The 18,485-nt window shown below is 36.9% G+C and overlaps 1 protein-coding gene across 7 annotated transcripts in view; it reads left to right on the top strand.

Moving 5' to 3' along the window:
* Positions 1-18,485, top strand: part of TBC1D5 (TBC1 domain family member 5) — a 519,218-nt gene that overhangs the window by 413,675 nt on the left and 87,058 nt on the right. For all 7 annotated transcript variants that reach the window (XM_014517945.2, XM_014517952.2, XM_025198935.1 and 4 more), the window contains one exon: positions 16,183-16,268. In XM_014517945.2, coding sequence (XP_014373431.1) covers positions 16,183-16,268 — 86 coding nt within the window. The remainder of the gene's footprint in view (positions 1-16,182; positions 16,269-18,485) is intronic.

Consider the following 18,485-nt stretch of genomic DNA (forward strand, 5'->3'; position numbering starts at 1 on the left):
CCAAGCAGTGGAGGGATACTCCCCTTTGGAGATGGCCCCCCCCAGGAGTACACCGCCTTTTTGGCAACCAGGCATTCCCAGACGTCCTTGGTGAGCCAGGGGGGCTTTTGGGCACTCTTGCCCCCCCTGCTCCTTGTTGGGATCATCACCCCTTGGGCCCTAAGTATTGTCTCCTTAAGGAACAACCACTCATCTTGGGCACTGAGTTCCACTGCCCTCGAGAACCCCAGCGCCTCTCCCACCAATCTCTTCAACTCGTTGAAGTTGGCCCTCTTGAAGTCTAGGGCTACCGCCTTGCTACAGGCCCTTGTCACCCTGCGCTGGATGATGAATTCCAGCAAGCGATGATCGCTATCACCCAGGTGGTCAAGGACCTGGAGCCCCCTTACCAGATCATCGCCTGTGGCCACGACCAGGTCCAACAGGGCATTTCCTCTGGTGGGACTGTGCACCTCCTGGGTTAAGTGGAGGTCCTGTATCTCAGCCAGGAACCTCCTCGAACAGTCCGACCTGGCTGACTGCTCCTCCCAGCAGATGTCCAGGTAATTTAGATCACCCATGACAACTACATCCCTTCCCTTAAGTGTCTCTGCAAGCTGGCCCGAAAATTTCCGGTCCAGCTCCTCCCCTTGAAGACTGCTATTAAATCCCCTCTCAGTCCCCTCTTCTCTAGAATAAATAAGCCCAGTTCCCTCAGTCTTTCCACATAAGTCATGTCCCCAGCCCCTGAACCATTTTTGTTGTCCTCCATTGGACTCTCTCCAATTTGTCCATATCCTTTCTATAGTGGGGGGCCCAAAACTGAACACAGTACTCCAGCTGTGACCTCACCAGTGCTGAATAGAGGGGAAGAATCACTTCCCTTGCCCTGCTGGCAACAGACCTACCAATGCAGCCCAGTATGCTGTTAGTCTTCTTGGCAACAAGGGCACACTGCTGGCTCACATTCAGCTTATTGTCCACTGTAACCCCCAGGTTCTTTTGTGCAGAGCTGCTGCCCAGCCAGTCAGCCCCCAGCCTGTAGTGGTGCATGGGATTGTTCAATGCAAAGTGCAGGACTTTGCTCTTGTCCTTGTTGAACCTCTTGAGATTCCTTTTGGCCCAGTCTTTCAATTTGTCTAGGTCACTCTGAATCCTAGCCCTGCCATCCAACATATCTACTACTCCCCACAGCTTGGTGTCATCTGCAAACTTGCTGAGGACGCACTCTGTGCCATCTTCCAGATCATTAATAAAGATATTGAGCAAAACTGGCCCCAGGAACAGCCCCTGGGGCATTCCACTTGATACCAGCTGCCAAATAGACATCAAGCCATTGATTACTACTCTTAGCCCAAGGCTCCAGCTGGTTTTCTATCCACCTTACAGTCCATTCATCCAGGCCATACTTCCTTAGCTTGCCTGGGAAAATGTTGTGAGAGACTATTAAAAGCCTTGCTAAAATTGAAGTACACCACATCCACCAATCTCCCCACAACCACAGAGCCAGTCCTCTCATTATTGAAGTCAATCAGGTTAGTCAGGTATGGTTGGTCAAGATGAGAATGTATGGAGGGCCTTTCGAGACTGATCTGTCCCCTGCTCTTTTTCTCTTATAGTTTCCAGCTTTCAGAGGCCTAGAAAATCTTAATTGTTACTTAAATTGTAATTCATCTGTAAATATCTTCAGCCTTTTGGGTTCAAGATACCTTCCTTACATGATTGAACAGTGGCTATCCAATAGCACATGTGTGAGAACTAACTGCCCTATCTGTCTCGGGTGTAAATATAATTTTAATTCTTTTTTTGTAAAGAGAATGGGAGAAGGTAGGGCAGGGTAGCACCTTAGAGACTCACTGAGTCAGAAAGGCATGAACTTTTATAGAAAGAGGCTATGAAAGGATTGGCATCTAAAGAGAATGGAAAGGGAAGACCCTAGAAGTCTCTGGGCAGTAGTGTAGCCTGGAAGATATAGCTTGCAAATTCAGTCCTCATTGACTTGTATTTATTTTTTAGATGTCCCTCTTCTTTAAAGCTTCCCTGTACACTTTCTCCATCTTTAGCTTCTAGACTCTAATAGGAAGTTATATTTGGTTCAGTGCAACTTTGCTCTCCTGGGCCAGGGCAGAATTCACCATATGGTATTTCTCCCAAGGCTTTGTGTAGTTTTAAATGCGTCGAGTCATGGTGCTCTCACTTCTTTTCTGTTGGAGACTTGCTCCATGGTCCAGTAGCTTATTTCAATATTTGTTGAGCATAATGAGCATGTTTGATGCTATTATAAAAAATATGAGGGAAACCTGTTATCTACCTCTTGGAGATTGAAATCTCAAGGGGAGGGACAATGCAGCTTAACAGAGTGATGAGCAATGGCTATTAGCTTTGCTAATATCTATTTCTTTGGTGAGATGAAATGATCATCTCATTTATACAGAGTTTTTCATAATATCTAGACATAACACTGAGTATATTCTGTAGGAAGCAATCATGCCATGGGTGTGGGGAATGAATGAGATGGACCTGATCTGGCTTTTCCGTTTCTGACTCTGGTGGTTCTATAGGCAGACTGGATTTATCCTTCCTTGATTTTGCTACATAACTCCTTATTATAACTATTAAGTTAACACTAATTTACTCCACTTCCTTCTCCATTTCTCTTGTAGAGTTGCAGGTGATACAGTTTAGTCTGTCATTTTTGTTGGCTGCGATTTAGTCCTATCATCAATGAGAGAGGCAGCTGTATGACAGAAGCTATCTATCAGCATGGGAACTGAGCATATATCCGTAATAGCTAAAAACAGGTTCCTGCAGCTGCCTCTGATGGGAAGCCCAAAGGATCTCAACATTTTACAGGCAAACCTAGACTATATACAGAACCCTGAATAAAGCCTGCTTTGCATTTGACTGTTCCCAGTTGTTAAATATTAGAATTCAGACTTGAAATTTGAAATCAATGTTATTGTCTCTCCATTTAGAGAACTCACTTGATAAGAAACTTATTTCAAATTTCCAGTCTTTCAAGAAAAAAATAATTTCAGTTTTATGTATTAATGATACTTCTCAGTTGCACTCCTTCAACATAGAAAAGATTTCTGAAAACTGACTTGATAGGGAAGAAGAGGCCATTAAAACTGTATCAAATCAGAAACTAGGGCAGGAAGTGTTCTGGTATACAAATGCATCAACTGTAGGTGTGTCTGTGAATGTAATATCCTATGAGTAGCTAATTTTCTTTTTTTTCCCTTTTCTCATCACAACCGTTGAGCAATACTGTTAATTTTCAAAGCAAATGCTTTTAAACGAAGAAGTGGCAATGTGGAAGGAGGGCAGTTGGAAAAATATAAAGTGATTAAAAAACATAGTTCTAACTAGAGTTGTTCAAATAAAAAAAAATTAAAAAACCCAATTAGAAACAAAAGTCATAGAAAATGTGAACATATTGTGTTCCTTAAATAACCAGATGTTCTTTCCCTCCTGAAGGCAGCCAGGGCTAGGAATAAAAGGTTTAAAACTATTGTTTTAAGTTAACTGTGAATTTTGCAAATCTGTTTTTACCCTTTAGCAAATAAAATTCTAATACAGCAACATAAGCAAAGTAATTTTCATCTTTGGGTGTTCTTATTTGTATATTGTTGTATGTTGATGTGTTAACCTTATCACAATGACTTATTACAAAACTAAAGTAGTACATAGAACATTACCATTTTAGATTGCATACTAAGAACCTGACAACCATCCTTTGTTTGAGAGCTTACAGTATTTATCCAAAATATTTCTGTGAAATAAGTTTGCTTGCAAACCGTTTAGCAAGGATAGTTGTATTATTTGCTAAGCAAGCTAGTTGGAAATAAGACAGTTTAATTCAGTGGAAATGTTGCTGCGTAAGCAGCCTACAAAACACATAAAATATTATATTTGCCCAATAGAAATATTTTTTAATTAGCCTAAAATAGTCTAATTATAGCTTCTGATTCTTTTCTATGTAGTATTTTAAGAAATTTGCTCATATTTTAAATGGTAGTATAATATAGTAATGTCAAATTGAAACTGAGTCCTTGTTGAAGTACACATAGCGTCTGTGAAATGTCACATCAGTTCACCATAACTAAAATTACAGCGACTACCATAGGAATTAAGCTATAATGCATTGTTTTAAGGTCACGATCCTTCACATAATCATCAGTTAAAGGAATTTTCATTCTAGCCTTTAACACTCATCATATCTGAGCAGTAAATGACAGGTGAAAAAAATACATTACTGAAATTGTCAACTGAACTGTTCATGCATTATTTTCAGTTGAATTTTCTTCTGAAGTAGCTGCCACCCATCTCAGAGTTTTCTGTGTGCTGGTTTCATGCGCCTGAAAGGCTGCTTAGTTTCACTTTCTTCTTCTTCTGATAAATTCTTTTCTATATACTCATTAGCTGAGGTGCTGCAGAAAAGCTCCAACTGTCCTTTGAAAGCTGCCGTTATTTCTGTATTGTTTATTTCAGTGTTTGTGTCAGGGGAAGAGCAGGTTTTATTTTGTTTTGTTTGTTAGCACTGGATGCAATCTGTCATTAATTACCACTCTTTAATGACCATATTGCAGCAAATCAGAAGTTAGTGTCTATCAGCATTTGAGCATTAGCAGTTCATTAATTTATACATACTCAAATGTGGAATTTTGATACCTTGTATATACCAATGGTCTATGACTTTAGAGTAATAGGAGCAAGTTTTCTTTATTTTCCCCTTGATAAATTCGCAGTAATGCTCTTTTTTTTTTTAATTATGGAAACTGTTTAACTATGCCAATGCTGATTGATTTCCATGGAGTTGACCAAAGGCATTGGCTTATTACTTAATTTGTAGAGGAACAAGAAATAAAGATTTCTTGGGGCTTAGAGATGGTCAGTTGTTTTTAGTTTCAGTCCAAGTCATGTTGCCTGTCCTGACACAATATGCCTACCTTTGTTATGATATGCTCTCCCTCAGTTATAGTTCAGGCCGTTAGGGAGTCAGGTTACATAGGAAGGTTGGGCAACAGCGACACAACTGCCATGAAGTAGGCACCATGAGTGAGCCATAAAGTGTGAGGTCATCAACCCACTGAAAAGAAGGATATTCTAAGTAATGAATAAGAGTAGAGAGACACATTTTCAGGGAAAGGAAGGGAGGCAGAACAAATGGTTCAGTAGTACTGACCTCCTGCTGGGGGAGAAGTTAGGAGGACCTGAAGCTAAATATGTTTAATTTCTAGCAGTAGACCAGTGAGAACCCTGATATTTGCCCTTAATGTTTGAAAGATTAGGACCCCATAAATTTGTGTGTGTGTGTATACACATATACATAAACGTGTGTGTGTATGTATGTATATAGAGTGTGTGTGTGTGTGTGTATACACATATACATAAATGTACGTGTGTGTGTGTATATATAATTTTTTAAAATAAAAGAATGTACTTAACCACCTGATTTGTAGCAACATTACAATTATTTGCTTCCATAGTTATATGCCCTCAGAATTGGTTGCCATCCTCAATTTGTAGGATAGTTGGATTTTTTTAATGTGCCCCTGAAATGACAACTGTGTACACACTTTTTTTTTTAAAAAGTACCACTTTTCATTAGTTTTTACATTCTAGCACCTAGAGTCAAAAACACTTGTTTTCCTACAGAAATTTGACATGATAAACATTCAGTTTTAAGGATTATTGTTTTAAGCTTTTTAGTTCATCTCTTCTGTTGCCTTTCACTATTAGAATACAGAGGTTACTGGTAGCTATTAATTTAATAACCCATGGTTTGGAATAACCATGTTGTTACAGTAGCATACAAAATTATTAAATGCACAATAAGTCGATAGTTACTATTCATTTGCATATACTTGCAAATCAACAGCTCCTATGCACTTGTTCAAACATTTTACCTATAAACATAAAAAATTATCAATAATGCAAAATGTGTCCATTTTCTCTGCAAGTCTGTCAGCCATTTAACTACCCCCATCATGAAATAATCTTTCCCACCAAAGTATTTCACATTGCTCAGCCAGCGTTTTCAGAAAAATTCCTATGAAGTATGTTGTGGTTTGGCCTTTTGGTGACCAAGGACCCTAACAGTTTTTTTTCTCTGTATGTTTCTCTCTCTGTCTCTCTCTCGCTACCTCCATGGCTTGCGCTCACTTTCCATCCATGTCTCTCGCTCGCGCTCTTCCCACCATGTCTTGCACTCTCCACCCTGCTGTCTCTCTCTTGCTCTCTCTGCCGCACTCGCGCTTTCTCCTGAGCTGGTACCTAGAGAAACTGTGCTAGTCATAGCACTGTTTGGAATTGCAGGAAGGGTAGAGGCATTTTCTTAGGTAGCCAGATATATTTGACTATATGGTTTATATTGTCAGTCTTTCCATGACACTCTGTGGATTGGCATGTAAATTGGGTAATAGCATGAAAATATTATGACAACCCACCCTAAACAGCCATTGCATTTAAATATAAATGAAAACTAGGGAAGTCAGCAGATCATAGCGTCATATCTGAAATTAGTTGATGCAGAAACTGCTTTGCAAAACACGGTCTGGTTGTAACAATATGGTTGTGTTTTAAATAGCAGTGAGTTAAGCAAAACAGTTACTTTCCATTGTCACAGAAACTATTGCATGCATCAATAGCCCCATAACCTCAAACATGAAAAATGCTCTTGAATTTTTTACTGTTAAAGTAACCAAAGAAACTTAACCATGTGCCTATATGGAGTCCTTGACAAACCAGCCTATACCAGGCAGTGTTTAATGTTAGAGGCATAGGCTTAATTCCAAGTCCCCTTTTGTCCAGTAAGTACCACTGCTTTTTGCCCCGGCACATGCCCCTGCATGTGAGGTTAGCGCAGGGAAAGAATCTCTGGGTGGGGTAGGGAAGGCTGAGGCCAGCCCAGATGTTGGGGCCCTGGGGGCCTCCTAGGGTTCTGGCAGCAGCAATCCAGAGGTGGGGGAGCCTGGCCAACAGCTGGAGTGTGGCTCTAGCTGGCTGGGCTCCCATTTCAGGTGGTGTCCCAAATCATGTGCACGGGGTGCATTCTATGGCACCTCAGCAACCTTTGAGGAATTGCAAAACTCAAATGTGTGCTCATGTGGATGTGGCCTATATGGAATTATAGCATTATGTCTATTTTGGGCAAGTTGAATTTTACATCCTTCTCCCCCTGCACAACTCACTCTCCTTGCCCATGCTCAGAAGAGATGTTTCCCTCATTACTTACATTCTGTTGCTATCTACTCCAAAAAGCCTATAACTCTTTGTTAGTCATAGAAAAATCAGCCATCAACTGTTTGGAGGACAAGGAATAAAGCTGTCCTACAAATAACGTAGTGGCTGGAGCATTTATTCAGGGAGTGGGAGACCTAGTATAGGCCCTCTTCCTCCCATCCCCCACTTCTCATCAAATGTCCTGACTCTCAGGGCCTGTGCTAATATGGGCAAAAAACACCCTCCATCTCTCCTGTTGAAGATGGCTCACAGGGCAGCCAAGAAAGGACAGCAAGACAAAGGGAGGTCAGCTCCATGGTTCACTGAGATGAGTGCTGCCTTAGAAGGGAGGAGATCCCAAGTTGTGGCCCCTGCTACTTACTGTCTCTCCCTTTTTCATTTATTAAATTTAAAATGCAGGGAAAACTTTGAGGGCAAGAGAGGACACTTCTATACGTCCTTCAGGTCTCTGTAATTTATAGTCATAAGCCTTCCCAGGGGAATTAGGATCTAAAATGCATGTTAAATGACCCAAAATATCACGTATCCTTCTAAATGTGGAGTTGAATTTAGTTGGTGCTGTCTAAGGCTATGAGGATTTTTAAGGAATTGGAGACTTGAGGGCCCCATCCATACATAGATAGGGGGAAAGGCTTTTTTCTGTACTGAGGCATCCTTGCTGTTTCGAGATGGAGCCCTATCCCCTAATGGACAAGCATTTCATATGGTGAGATATCAGGGCAGATGAAAAAGTGCCAGGATTCAAAATTATTCTTCCATGTTGAAATGTGAAACATTTCTACATGGAAGAATAACTAAAGAATTAGTATTTCTTCTTTGAGCAGGACATACAAGTAGAAAAGAAGTATGAATCACCTTGTATTTCTTAATTACTGCGGTTACCAATAAAACGTATTACACATGAATTTGTTGGGGCTGTTGCTTTCAAATGACTAGTTTACTTATGTTTAAAAAGTCATCTAAAGCTACTGACCCTGTCCCAAAGAATAATGATATTAGCTATAAAATTACAGTAATAAAATGTATTTAACTATGTTAGAATGAGGTGATTATGGTTTTTCTTGTGTGCAACCTGACAATTCAGTTAATCACTTCTAGAATGTGAAGTGGTTTATCAAAAAGCACTGCTTAGAATAGTTCCTCTTTAATAGAAATTTCTCCATATCATAATTAATTTATTTGACTAAAATTTACAAAACAAAAACCACGAGTTGTATAAAATGGATTCAGAACTTTTTAATAATATATGAGAATAGCTACTGTACCGTATCAAGTTTATTATGATAAAATTAGAATGCAGCTCTTTTTATGTAAATTCAGATATACTATTGGTATATTGACATTAAACTTTACGTAGCAAATATTAATGGATTAACCATTACACTCATATTGCAGAATAATATTCATTTGATAATTTTGTGTTAATGGATAGATAGATTTGTGAACTGGTGAAAGATGTTTGATAGCAATAGTAAAATTGCAAGATACATGTTATGCATTTCTGTCATTATTTTATTAATGTTATGTTTAGAGTTTTGAGGTAACATTTTATTTTTTTTCTTCTTATGGGGTAACCAGAAAGGTTTTGTAGCTTCATCATTTTTAATATGTAAAATAGAAATAGTTATCCTATGGCACCAGAAACGACATTTGTCTCCACCTTCTTAAATCTTGTCATAGACAATACATTCTTTTTATTGTGGTACATTTGTGTATGTGGACCTCAGAAAGTATCTTCATTTCCTTAGGAGCCTTCTTCATGTTTTACATATCATGACTTGTATAGAACATAAACAATCGGCTTAGTCTTTCTAGAAAGCTAAAATAACTGAGATAGCACCTTAAAAATATTCTGCTACCCCTACACACATGGTACCATATATATGATTGCACATGAAGAAGATACAACGGCCCTAAGACATAAGGATTCTATCAGCATGAGCTTAGGATACTTACATTACTCACAAAGCTGTGAGTGAGTTGTGCAGGTTGTCCAAAATGAGTGCCAATAAAAGCATAATGTGGTGGCTTTTCTGTACATAAAAATGTCAAATTTTAAATCTCATAATTTGGAACATTTCAGGGTTAGAAGTGAGCCTGGCTGTATGGTCTATTCAAAGCCTGGATCTCCCTGTTGCAATGTTGTAAAACTCATATTCCTCGCTGTTCAAAGCTGTGAGATACCAGGCCATAAATCTGTCATGGGCGTAGGGCCGAACATTGTCAGATTTATACCTCACTATTTAGTTAATTTACTTCTTAAAACCGAGGGCTAGGAAGAATAATAGATGACTAAATTAAGAGGCAGGTTTAAAATATGTTGAAGCAATTCTGTTTATGCAAGATGTGGAATTTACATAGGTTATGAAGTTGAACATTAACAGGGTGGGGGAGTTGGGTTGGAACATATTTATAAGAGCTGATTTGATATGCTTTGATCTAAGAGTTAAAATACAATATAGTATAGTAACTTAAATGAAAAAAAAAAGTTTCAGCCAGTTAGGAGAAGCAGCCAAAACATGTGACTAGAAGCTTTTTTGCCTCAAGTTATTATTCATAAAGCTAAATGAACATTTTTATCATTTCTGTATCTTCTACATAGACTGAGTGCAACATGATGCATGTGAAGCTAGAAACGGAGCATAATGCATATTTTAAATATTTTGGGGGGAATCTAAAATTCCTACTTGCCAGTGAAAAACAGACTGACATGTAAGGAAACTGAAATCAATTTATTTCAAGCTAATATGAGTTCACAAGATTCTTTTTTGCTTTTACCCAATTAACTAAAATTTGTTTCTCTCTTGAATTCTTTCTGGGCCTTTTATTATTCAGGGAAACCTCCTCTTTAACTTCATGTTCAACCAGCACTTAAATATTTGCATTTCCAGAAACTTTTATATATGTAAGATTCTCAATAATTTTTGAGCATTGCTTGGTTTAGGCCTACAACAGCCTTCTGAGAAATGTACGTAGGTAGCATTATTTCTGGTTTAAGGAAACAATAGCCCAGGTGAGGTATCATTGCCAAAATCAGTACTAGAGGACAAATCTTCTGACTCCTAGGGTTATGCAGCAATCACTATCAGTGCTGTTATTTGTATATATGCTACTACCATTATGCTATTAATGCATGCGTATGTGTAGGCTAAAATTTTAGCCCATTGCCACTGATCAAGTTTACAGTTGGCAAGGACACCTGGTGTCATATAATAAAAAATAATTCATTATAGGATGATGTGCAATGCATTTTTCCAACACAATGGAAAGGAGTTGTAGGGAAGTGGTCCTCGCCCCTACCTTGGGCAAATTCAAGAGGAGGTTGGACAATCACCTGTCTGGGGTCTTGTGAACCCAGCATTCATTCCTGCCTGTGGCAGGGGGTCAGGCTAGATGATCTGTTCAGGTCCCTCCAGACCATAGCTACTATGAAACTGAGAGTTATTGCAGAGCATCTTATTGTTTTTCTTCCAACCAAAGCACTTTGAAATGTATGAAAACATTACACCATTACTTTATAATGTATATGCCTGGTCATCAAGTACAGAGACAGCTTCTTGGATATGTGACAAAGAAACAAAAATGTGGAAAGGTTACATTTTTTTGCACCTGCACAAATAGGCAGTTATTAATGTGCATAGTCAAATTAATTGGTGCATAATAGCAAAATACTGCTGCAAAATTGAACAAACAATGCTCCTTATCTTATTCTTGAATGGATGTTTTAATTGAATTTCATTTGTGTTCCCAAATCTTATCCATGTTTGTAACATTTTTGAAGAAGCAGAATGTGTGCGGCAGTGGAAAAAGTAAAACCGTCACAGACCTTCTAGTCGTTAGTGAATGTGGGATTGTAGATTTCCCCAACTTTAATTACAGGAAAATAAAAAAAGGAAAAAAATAGCATTTTAATATAGAAATATCTTAGGCTTTAGGAGAATTATGATAAATCTAATGTTGCCTAGTCAACTAAAGAGGTGATGTTATAACAAACTGTTTCCTTAGAAATATAAATAAAGGCAACAATACTTCATCCTTATCTTTTTTGGGATAATTAGCACTATGTCAGAGTGTTCTTTGTTCCAGGTTTAAAATATCATCAGCATTCAAAAAAAATTATAATTGTCAGTATTTGTTTCCTGTAAAACTAGTAGATAAAGAAAAACCAGTTTGCTTGGCACCAATGAGATAATTATTTTAGTAAGTTTTGCCGCACACATTGAATTCACTATTTCTGTTTCTTTCTCACTTGGTTGCATTTTGGTTATCTCGTTTCAGTTACAATCTATTAAGCTAAGTCTGTTACAGTGGTTGAGGTTTTCCCACCTGTCTACCCTAAAACACCTGCAACATATGTTTGCGTAACCCTGCAATGCTTTGCATTTGGAGCCCTGAGAAATTCCCCCAGAGCTTTTTGCTTATAAACAGCTGAGCAATTCATTTCTCTAATGACGAGTGCTTTTCCCCTGGCATGGAGGCAATAGTATGTTCACTCAAATAAGTCTCATTTTTCATCAGAGACACACATTAGACAATTTTCATTTGTTTCCTCTTCTGAGTGTTTAATTTTAGAATTCAAAATAAAAAGAAAAGGGAAGAAATAATGCTTAAGAAAAAAAAGCTAAACATGAAAAAAATTAAGTGGAAGTAAAACAATCTTAAATTGTATCCACCCCTATCATCTTCACATGTTCTCTTGCAACTGCTGCATTCGCAAAAATAATACCGCATTACATTATTGGAGGTAAGTAGCTTTCTTAATATATAGTAAAATAATCTTGTTGTGACCTGTATCATTCAAGGCAGCACCTCTATATGATAAGAGCTACATAAATAATTTTCCATTATTATGTCGCAAGATTTACTACTATTATTTTACCTGAATTCAGATTATTTCAATTTTTTAGTTTTTCTTCCCTACCAGTACCACAAGAAAATTTTCAAACTCAGGGAACCAAACAAACATGTTAAACTGTTTTGTGGCAACATTGGGTCTAAGCAAATCAAGTTTTTCAGTCAATATTAGCCTGATACTATCTACAGGTATGGCACAGAATTCAGAAATTGGGTAGAGCTTTTCCTCAAGTTATAACAATTTATAATCTGTCGTTTTTCTCTCTTTGATACTAGGGCTCCCTATTGGGTGATATTCCTACCCCTATTATATTCTTTTAACGAGACAGAAAGGTGGAGGTAGATATAAAAGAGTCTAAAAGTCCTGAATCTAACTTGAGGCAAATTCCTTTGGCCAAAGACCTAAGACAGGCAGGGCAGAGCGTCCAAAAGGACTTCTTTCTGAGCCTGGAATTTGGGTTTGTCATAGGAGAAAGGGCCTTAGGACAAAAGAGACATAACTGCTATTGGAAGCCACAGGTGATGGTAACATGGAGATTATGGCATCGTGGCTTGCCATGGATAGGAGGTAGGTTGCTCTAATGTAGGTAATTAATCAAATTTTTCTGAATTCAACAGGAGACTTTTTCAGTCCCTGGGTTGATCCAGGATCATGGAGGCCCAAAAAGAGCTTAAAAGTCACATTAGCCACCACCTCCTCCTTAGGTTTGATTTCCAAACTGCGTGTATAAAACACGGCGCTATCCTGAACGTAAAATCTTATTTTACATACCTATTACTGTAGCACTACATAATATTTTTTTCCATTTGAAATCATTCATTTAAAAAGAAGTCTCAAATGAAAAGTTGATCTTCCTGTTAAAAAGAACAGAAAAGTAATTAAAAAATCCAGAGAATGTTGCTAAAAGAATGAGAAAGCTGTGTATTTTCTGGCTGCCCTTCATTTGTACATAAGAAGTCCTGGTAGTGCTACATTTCTTTTATATAAAGGGAAGAAAAAAATTAACTTGTTAATCTTCTTACTGCCCTTCTTATACCTTTTAGGCATTAAGTACATGATACTTGTTGGGGTGTGGTGGAGGTAATAATTTACCCATCATCTCTCTTATCAATAGATGATGATGATGATTTTACATTAAATAGTTCAAAGTAATTAATCTGAAGAAGAGAAATACGAAAAATGTTAGTAGGATAAGTAATTAACCATCTCTGTGGTACCCACTTTGCAAAGAAGGCTTGGTGTTTAGAAATAGTCTGCCTTAGAGTGAACCTACATTGTGGTAAGTCATTTGTTTAACCTATTTGTTTTGAGTCTACAACACATCTAATACTGAGGATAGAGAGATGGAAAAAGATATTGATATCTTTGGGAAAAATGGTACTGTTTAGGATATTTTTCTCTGAAATTTATGCTATGGATTTTTTTTAATGAACAATAGTCATAATCCTAATTTCTCTTACTCTGTTGGAAATGTAGCTTTCGGAAATACTAAATATATCTGGGGTAATACTATTCAGATATCTGCAGTCAAATATGTAATTTAGGCTTTTAAATATATCAGGATTTTCTTAAAGGATATCAGGTTGGGCTACAAAATTATTTCTGACATTAGCCCGTGGTATTTATTGTCTTAAATTTCAAATGCTGTTTTTTCAACATTATTTTTTTTTCTGAGGGCTTTTTTACTCTGCATGTAATAGTACTTTAAACTGTCTCTCCCTTTGATACCAGTAAGCCTCATAGGAATTTAAATAGACCCTACTGAAAGTAATGCTTGAGCCTCATTCATATATTCAAGTTAGATCATTATTCCTATTAATGGCTTTAAGTGCTTAGATAGTAGATCAGCATTTTGTGTCTTGAGTTGCTTGTCATTTCTGCATAAATGTGTTTCAAGAAGCTGTTCCACATAATCTCTTTTACCATTTTTTTCCAGAAAAGAAAGTAACATAATTCTTTATTGGTTTATAGGAGTTGGAAAAGAAATCTTTTAATATTTTAGTAAAAACAAAGCACACGTTCAGTTACTGCAAACAAGCACCAGAACTGGGCATGAGTGAAAATGAGGTTTTTTCAAATGAACTTTGTATGAACTAGAAATATGCTGGTGACTTGAAACGCCTCTTTTCATGTACCTTTGCTCAAATGCTAATCAGCATCTGTAAAATAAGCAAATAATCTATTAAATGTATCAAGAAAAGTTAGCATAGGAACATCAGTTGTTGCCTTGATGTCAGTCAGATTTGATTATCATAGAAATGCATGGAATTACAAAACCAGCAAAACAGTAACTAAAACTGATTCATTGTTATTACTGTCAGTTGATTAGGACTGACTTACATGCCATATGATGGGGTAGAATTATGCAGCTATTTTAATAGTAACAAGAGAAGACAAATGTACAGTAGCCATTACAATGCAGATGGATGAGGTTTTTTTTAATGCTTGTCTAATAGCCTTTAGGTTGGGGTTTTTTTATGAGCACTGCACACAGTATTTATGTAAAGTAACTTCAGTGAGCTTCCAGACAAGAAAAGTTATTGATTACAAGATTAAGTTTGACAATATCAAATAGAAAATTCTCAGTGGAGGTTTCAATCCCAAAGCTTAATTTTGATCACAGCAACCTTGTCAGCCTTCTGATACCTATCGTTTCTTAAAGGTTAAGTCCTCGTTATGCCCCCACCCCTGGCATGTACAGTATTTGGTTACTTAAACTGTAATTCCCAACTACTCCTACAAAATTGAAAAAAGTGGTCAACGAAAAAAAGATTACTGCAATTACCTAAAGCTTAAAAGGATAGAGCTCAACAGCTCATATCAAGACTGCACAAGGGTAATGACCACAGGGAGAGGTGGAAAAGATAAACATTTCTGTCTCTTTTAATACTTTCTCTTCATCGAGATGAAAATAAAACATGATTTTTCCCCCTATAATCAAGCATGTCATGAAGCATTGCATTGATCACTTGATTGTATGAATTATTAGTAGGACATAAAAGCTCAGGTTAATATATTTTAAATAAGTGCACAGTTTATAAGGGGGAAGAAATTTAAAAGGAAATAACTTGAACCTTTTTTTAACAATGTAGTATCTTTAGATAGGTGCACAAAAACATTAATGAATGTTGCCTCCTGCCCTGGGCATATGTTGCCTCCTGTCTCCATCTCTCTCTTTGAAAGGTATTTACTCTGTCTTTGTGTAGGTTGTTTGGATGTATGTGCAATTTATTTTTTAATAATAAAAATATTTACATAACACTCTATCTTCCAGCATTAACCTTTTCAGCTGTATGGGCTCCTTTGTGTATAATACAGCAGTATATAATCTTGAGTATTCTAATAGAATATTATGTCCAAGGTGCTTTTTGAGACAATATACTTTAATGCATAAGTTTCTTTTTGGTGGAAGTGGGGATTAACAAACTGTATATTCAATATTAATTATATGCTTTATAGTATAAACGGATGGTTCTTATTTAAGGCCTAGATTCTGAATGATTTGAGGCTTGGGAATAAAAAAAAGCTGTGTATGCCATCTAGTGGCTATGTTTAATTTGATCAGCTCAATCTAATTCTTAGCCTATCTTTTGCTTAACTAAAATTTTCACTAGCAGTTGTACATTAATTTTAAGTTAGTTTGCCTTCACTATTAACATTTCATTTAATAAGCCCTAATTATAGACAAATATTTTGGATATAAATTTCTCTAGTCAGCCCTACATACGGCATAAAGCAATCTCTGGAACCAAACTTCACCAGTCACAGGGAAGATTCAAATCCAAATTAGATCAGTGTGGCTTGGCCTCATCTCAACATGGATGAGTAGGTTTGTCATGCTTAATTACAGGATTGGTGATCAGTCTTAGTGTTATGCTAATGCCTGAATCCCAAATATTTCAGAACCAGTCATCTCTTTTTAAATGTGATTCCTGTCTTTATCAATTATAGGTCTAGAAAAAGAAATGATTCTTTAATTTGTATTCCTTATTAATGAAAATGTTTCTAAACACTATATTAAAACACCAGAATTTTCCATTAAGATACTGATACCAGTTTTTATTAAATATTTTCTCACTGTGACACTTTCTTTTCTTTAGAAAAATCCCAGACCAGTGACTCACCAATTCCAACAGAATTTAGATTATTACAAAGCACGTGGGGCAGATTTGATGAATAAGACTCGGTAAGCCTCTTTTACATATTGTATATTATTAAGACCTTACTAGACAAAAATGTATAGGCTCTTTTTTATCCCACACAGTACATGGGACAAATGCTTAGTATGTCAAATTTGTTCTGAATCTTTTCAATACAATATACTTACATGAAAAATTAAGCTATTACAAATAACATCATGTTCTAGCTTGCAGACTCTCTCTCTCCAAGGTATTGATTCTCAAGCAGGGTGCTGTGGCAGTAGGGTGCCTTGATATCCTTTCAAGGGTCCCATGGGGTGCCATGCAATGCTAGCACTGTTAGATGTGCAAACATGATTCACAAGATAAAACCAGAGGTTTCAAATAGGAATCCATAGAGTTAAAAACTTTCTGAATTCTTGTGGTCTTTCTGAATTCTTGCAACAGAAGAATTGCTATATTATGTTCCTGTAGTTCAAAATTAAGCGCTGACAATTGACAATTAAGAGTTGACATTTTCCAAGGGGTGCCTTGAGTCTAAAGTTTGAGAACCACTGCTCTAAGGCTTAGACATGTCTAAAGAGTTCATCCTGTGCTTCAGACTGTAGATGAGCAAAGAGAGGCCAGAGAGAGCTTTAAATGAGCTGTCTCAGCTGCTGGAAGTTCAGAAAACTAGCCTTCATGGAGCTCTTGGCTAGACTGTCTAGTACCTAAACCAGCTCATTTAAAGCTGCCTCAGGTATTTCTACATAACAGTACAATCTTCATTGTAGACACGCACAAAACTACACTAGACATTTAACTACAGTCCATGTTACAGTAGATGTTTAACTAAAATCATTTACAACCAAGTTAGGTAAACTAGTATAAACTGCCACTTGGGTGTTCTTCACTTATTTTAAAAAGGACTTGTATCATGATGGGTGAAACTAGAGAGCCCAGTCCCATTCTGATGGTCAAAATACAGGCGTAATGCAAGCAGATGATTTTGTTTCAGAGCGGTTTACAATTTCCCTATAGAGTATTTAACTGAGATGGATTTATCTGAGAATACATTTCCAAGTAATCACTAGTTAAGGTGAACAAAATGGTCTATCTTGTTAAAATAGTTATTGTATGAAGAAAAACGCTGAAAACATTACAAAAAAAATCCAGAATAGACTTGATTATTTGTATCTCTTTCAACCCCAAAATTTTCGCATCAATCTGGAAATTAATAGATATTATCTCATAGATCACTGTAGATGCTGAAATGGCGGTTATGTTACACGCTGGCATATCAAAACTAGTATTCCTTTGTAGAAGAGTGATCAGCATCATGGAACTTGCATGGTAGCTCTGCAGAATTCTCTTAGCAAAACTATCACTGAGTGTTTCTTTCTCTATTTAAGGATTCTTAAAAAAAAGATAGTGAGCTACAGTGTGGCACAGTGGGGTAAGCTGCCTTGGAGCTGCAGTGTATATAATTTTAAATTGAGTTCAGCTCTAGCTCTGCATAGTTTAAATATTTTTTTAATTATTTGGAGCACAGGTTTTCTTCTCTCCATTATCTATAAAATAAGCGATCAGCGGTTCTCCAGGTGTCATGCTGATGGCACTTATTTGTTCCATGTAGGAGAACAGAAAAGGTGAAATGATGAAATAAATAGACCAAGAATATTGCATTCAAAATCTGGTACTTGAATATATACCACTTGGTACCACAAAGATGGGGAGGGGGCCTGGTGGGAGTTTGCAAACCAAAGCAAAAATTATGAAGTTTCCTCAAACAGAGTTGTGGAAATCATTGATTTTTCAGTTTACTAGCTAAACCCCCAAAAGTTGAAAAGAACGTGTCAAACCAGAATGAATTGTTCTGTTTTCTGCCTTCTTTTCTTTTCTTTTCTTTTCTTTTCTCTTCTTCTTTTTTTTGCTTCCAAATGGAAAAATGAAATGTTAAAAAAAATCTATGTTTTCATTTTTATCAGATGAAACTATTTGTTAAATTAAGTGACAGTTGTCAGATTAAGTAAGAATTCTCAAGCAGTTTTGGTTGATCTGAAATTGCATTTCTCAATGATTAAATTATTTGTTCGAAAACTTTCACCCAGCCCTCACTAGAATGATGTGTGATCGAAGGAGCTTAAGCCTACTAAACAACCAAATTATGACAAATTATGGATAGGAATATAACTTCATTGTGAATTGTTTGGATAGCAAAGGGGAAATAGAAATTATTTAAAGTCATTCAGTGGGGAATAATTAGGGCAAATAGATTTCAACAA

Source organism: Alligator sinensis, unplaced genomic scaffold (assembly GCF_000455745.1).
Source record: "Alligator sinensis unplaced genomic scaffold, ASM45574v1 scaffold29_1, whole genome shotgun sequence".
NCBI lineage: Eukaryota > Metazoa > Chordata > Crocodylia > Alligatoridae > Alligator > Alligator sinensis.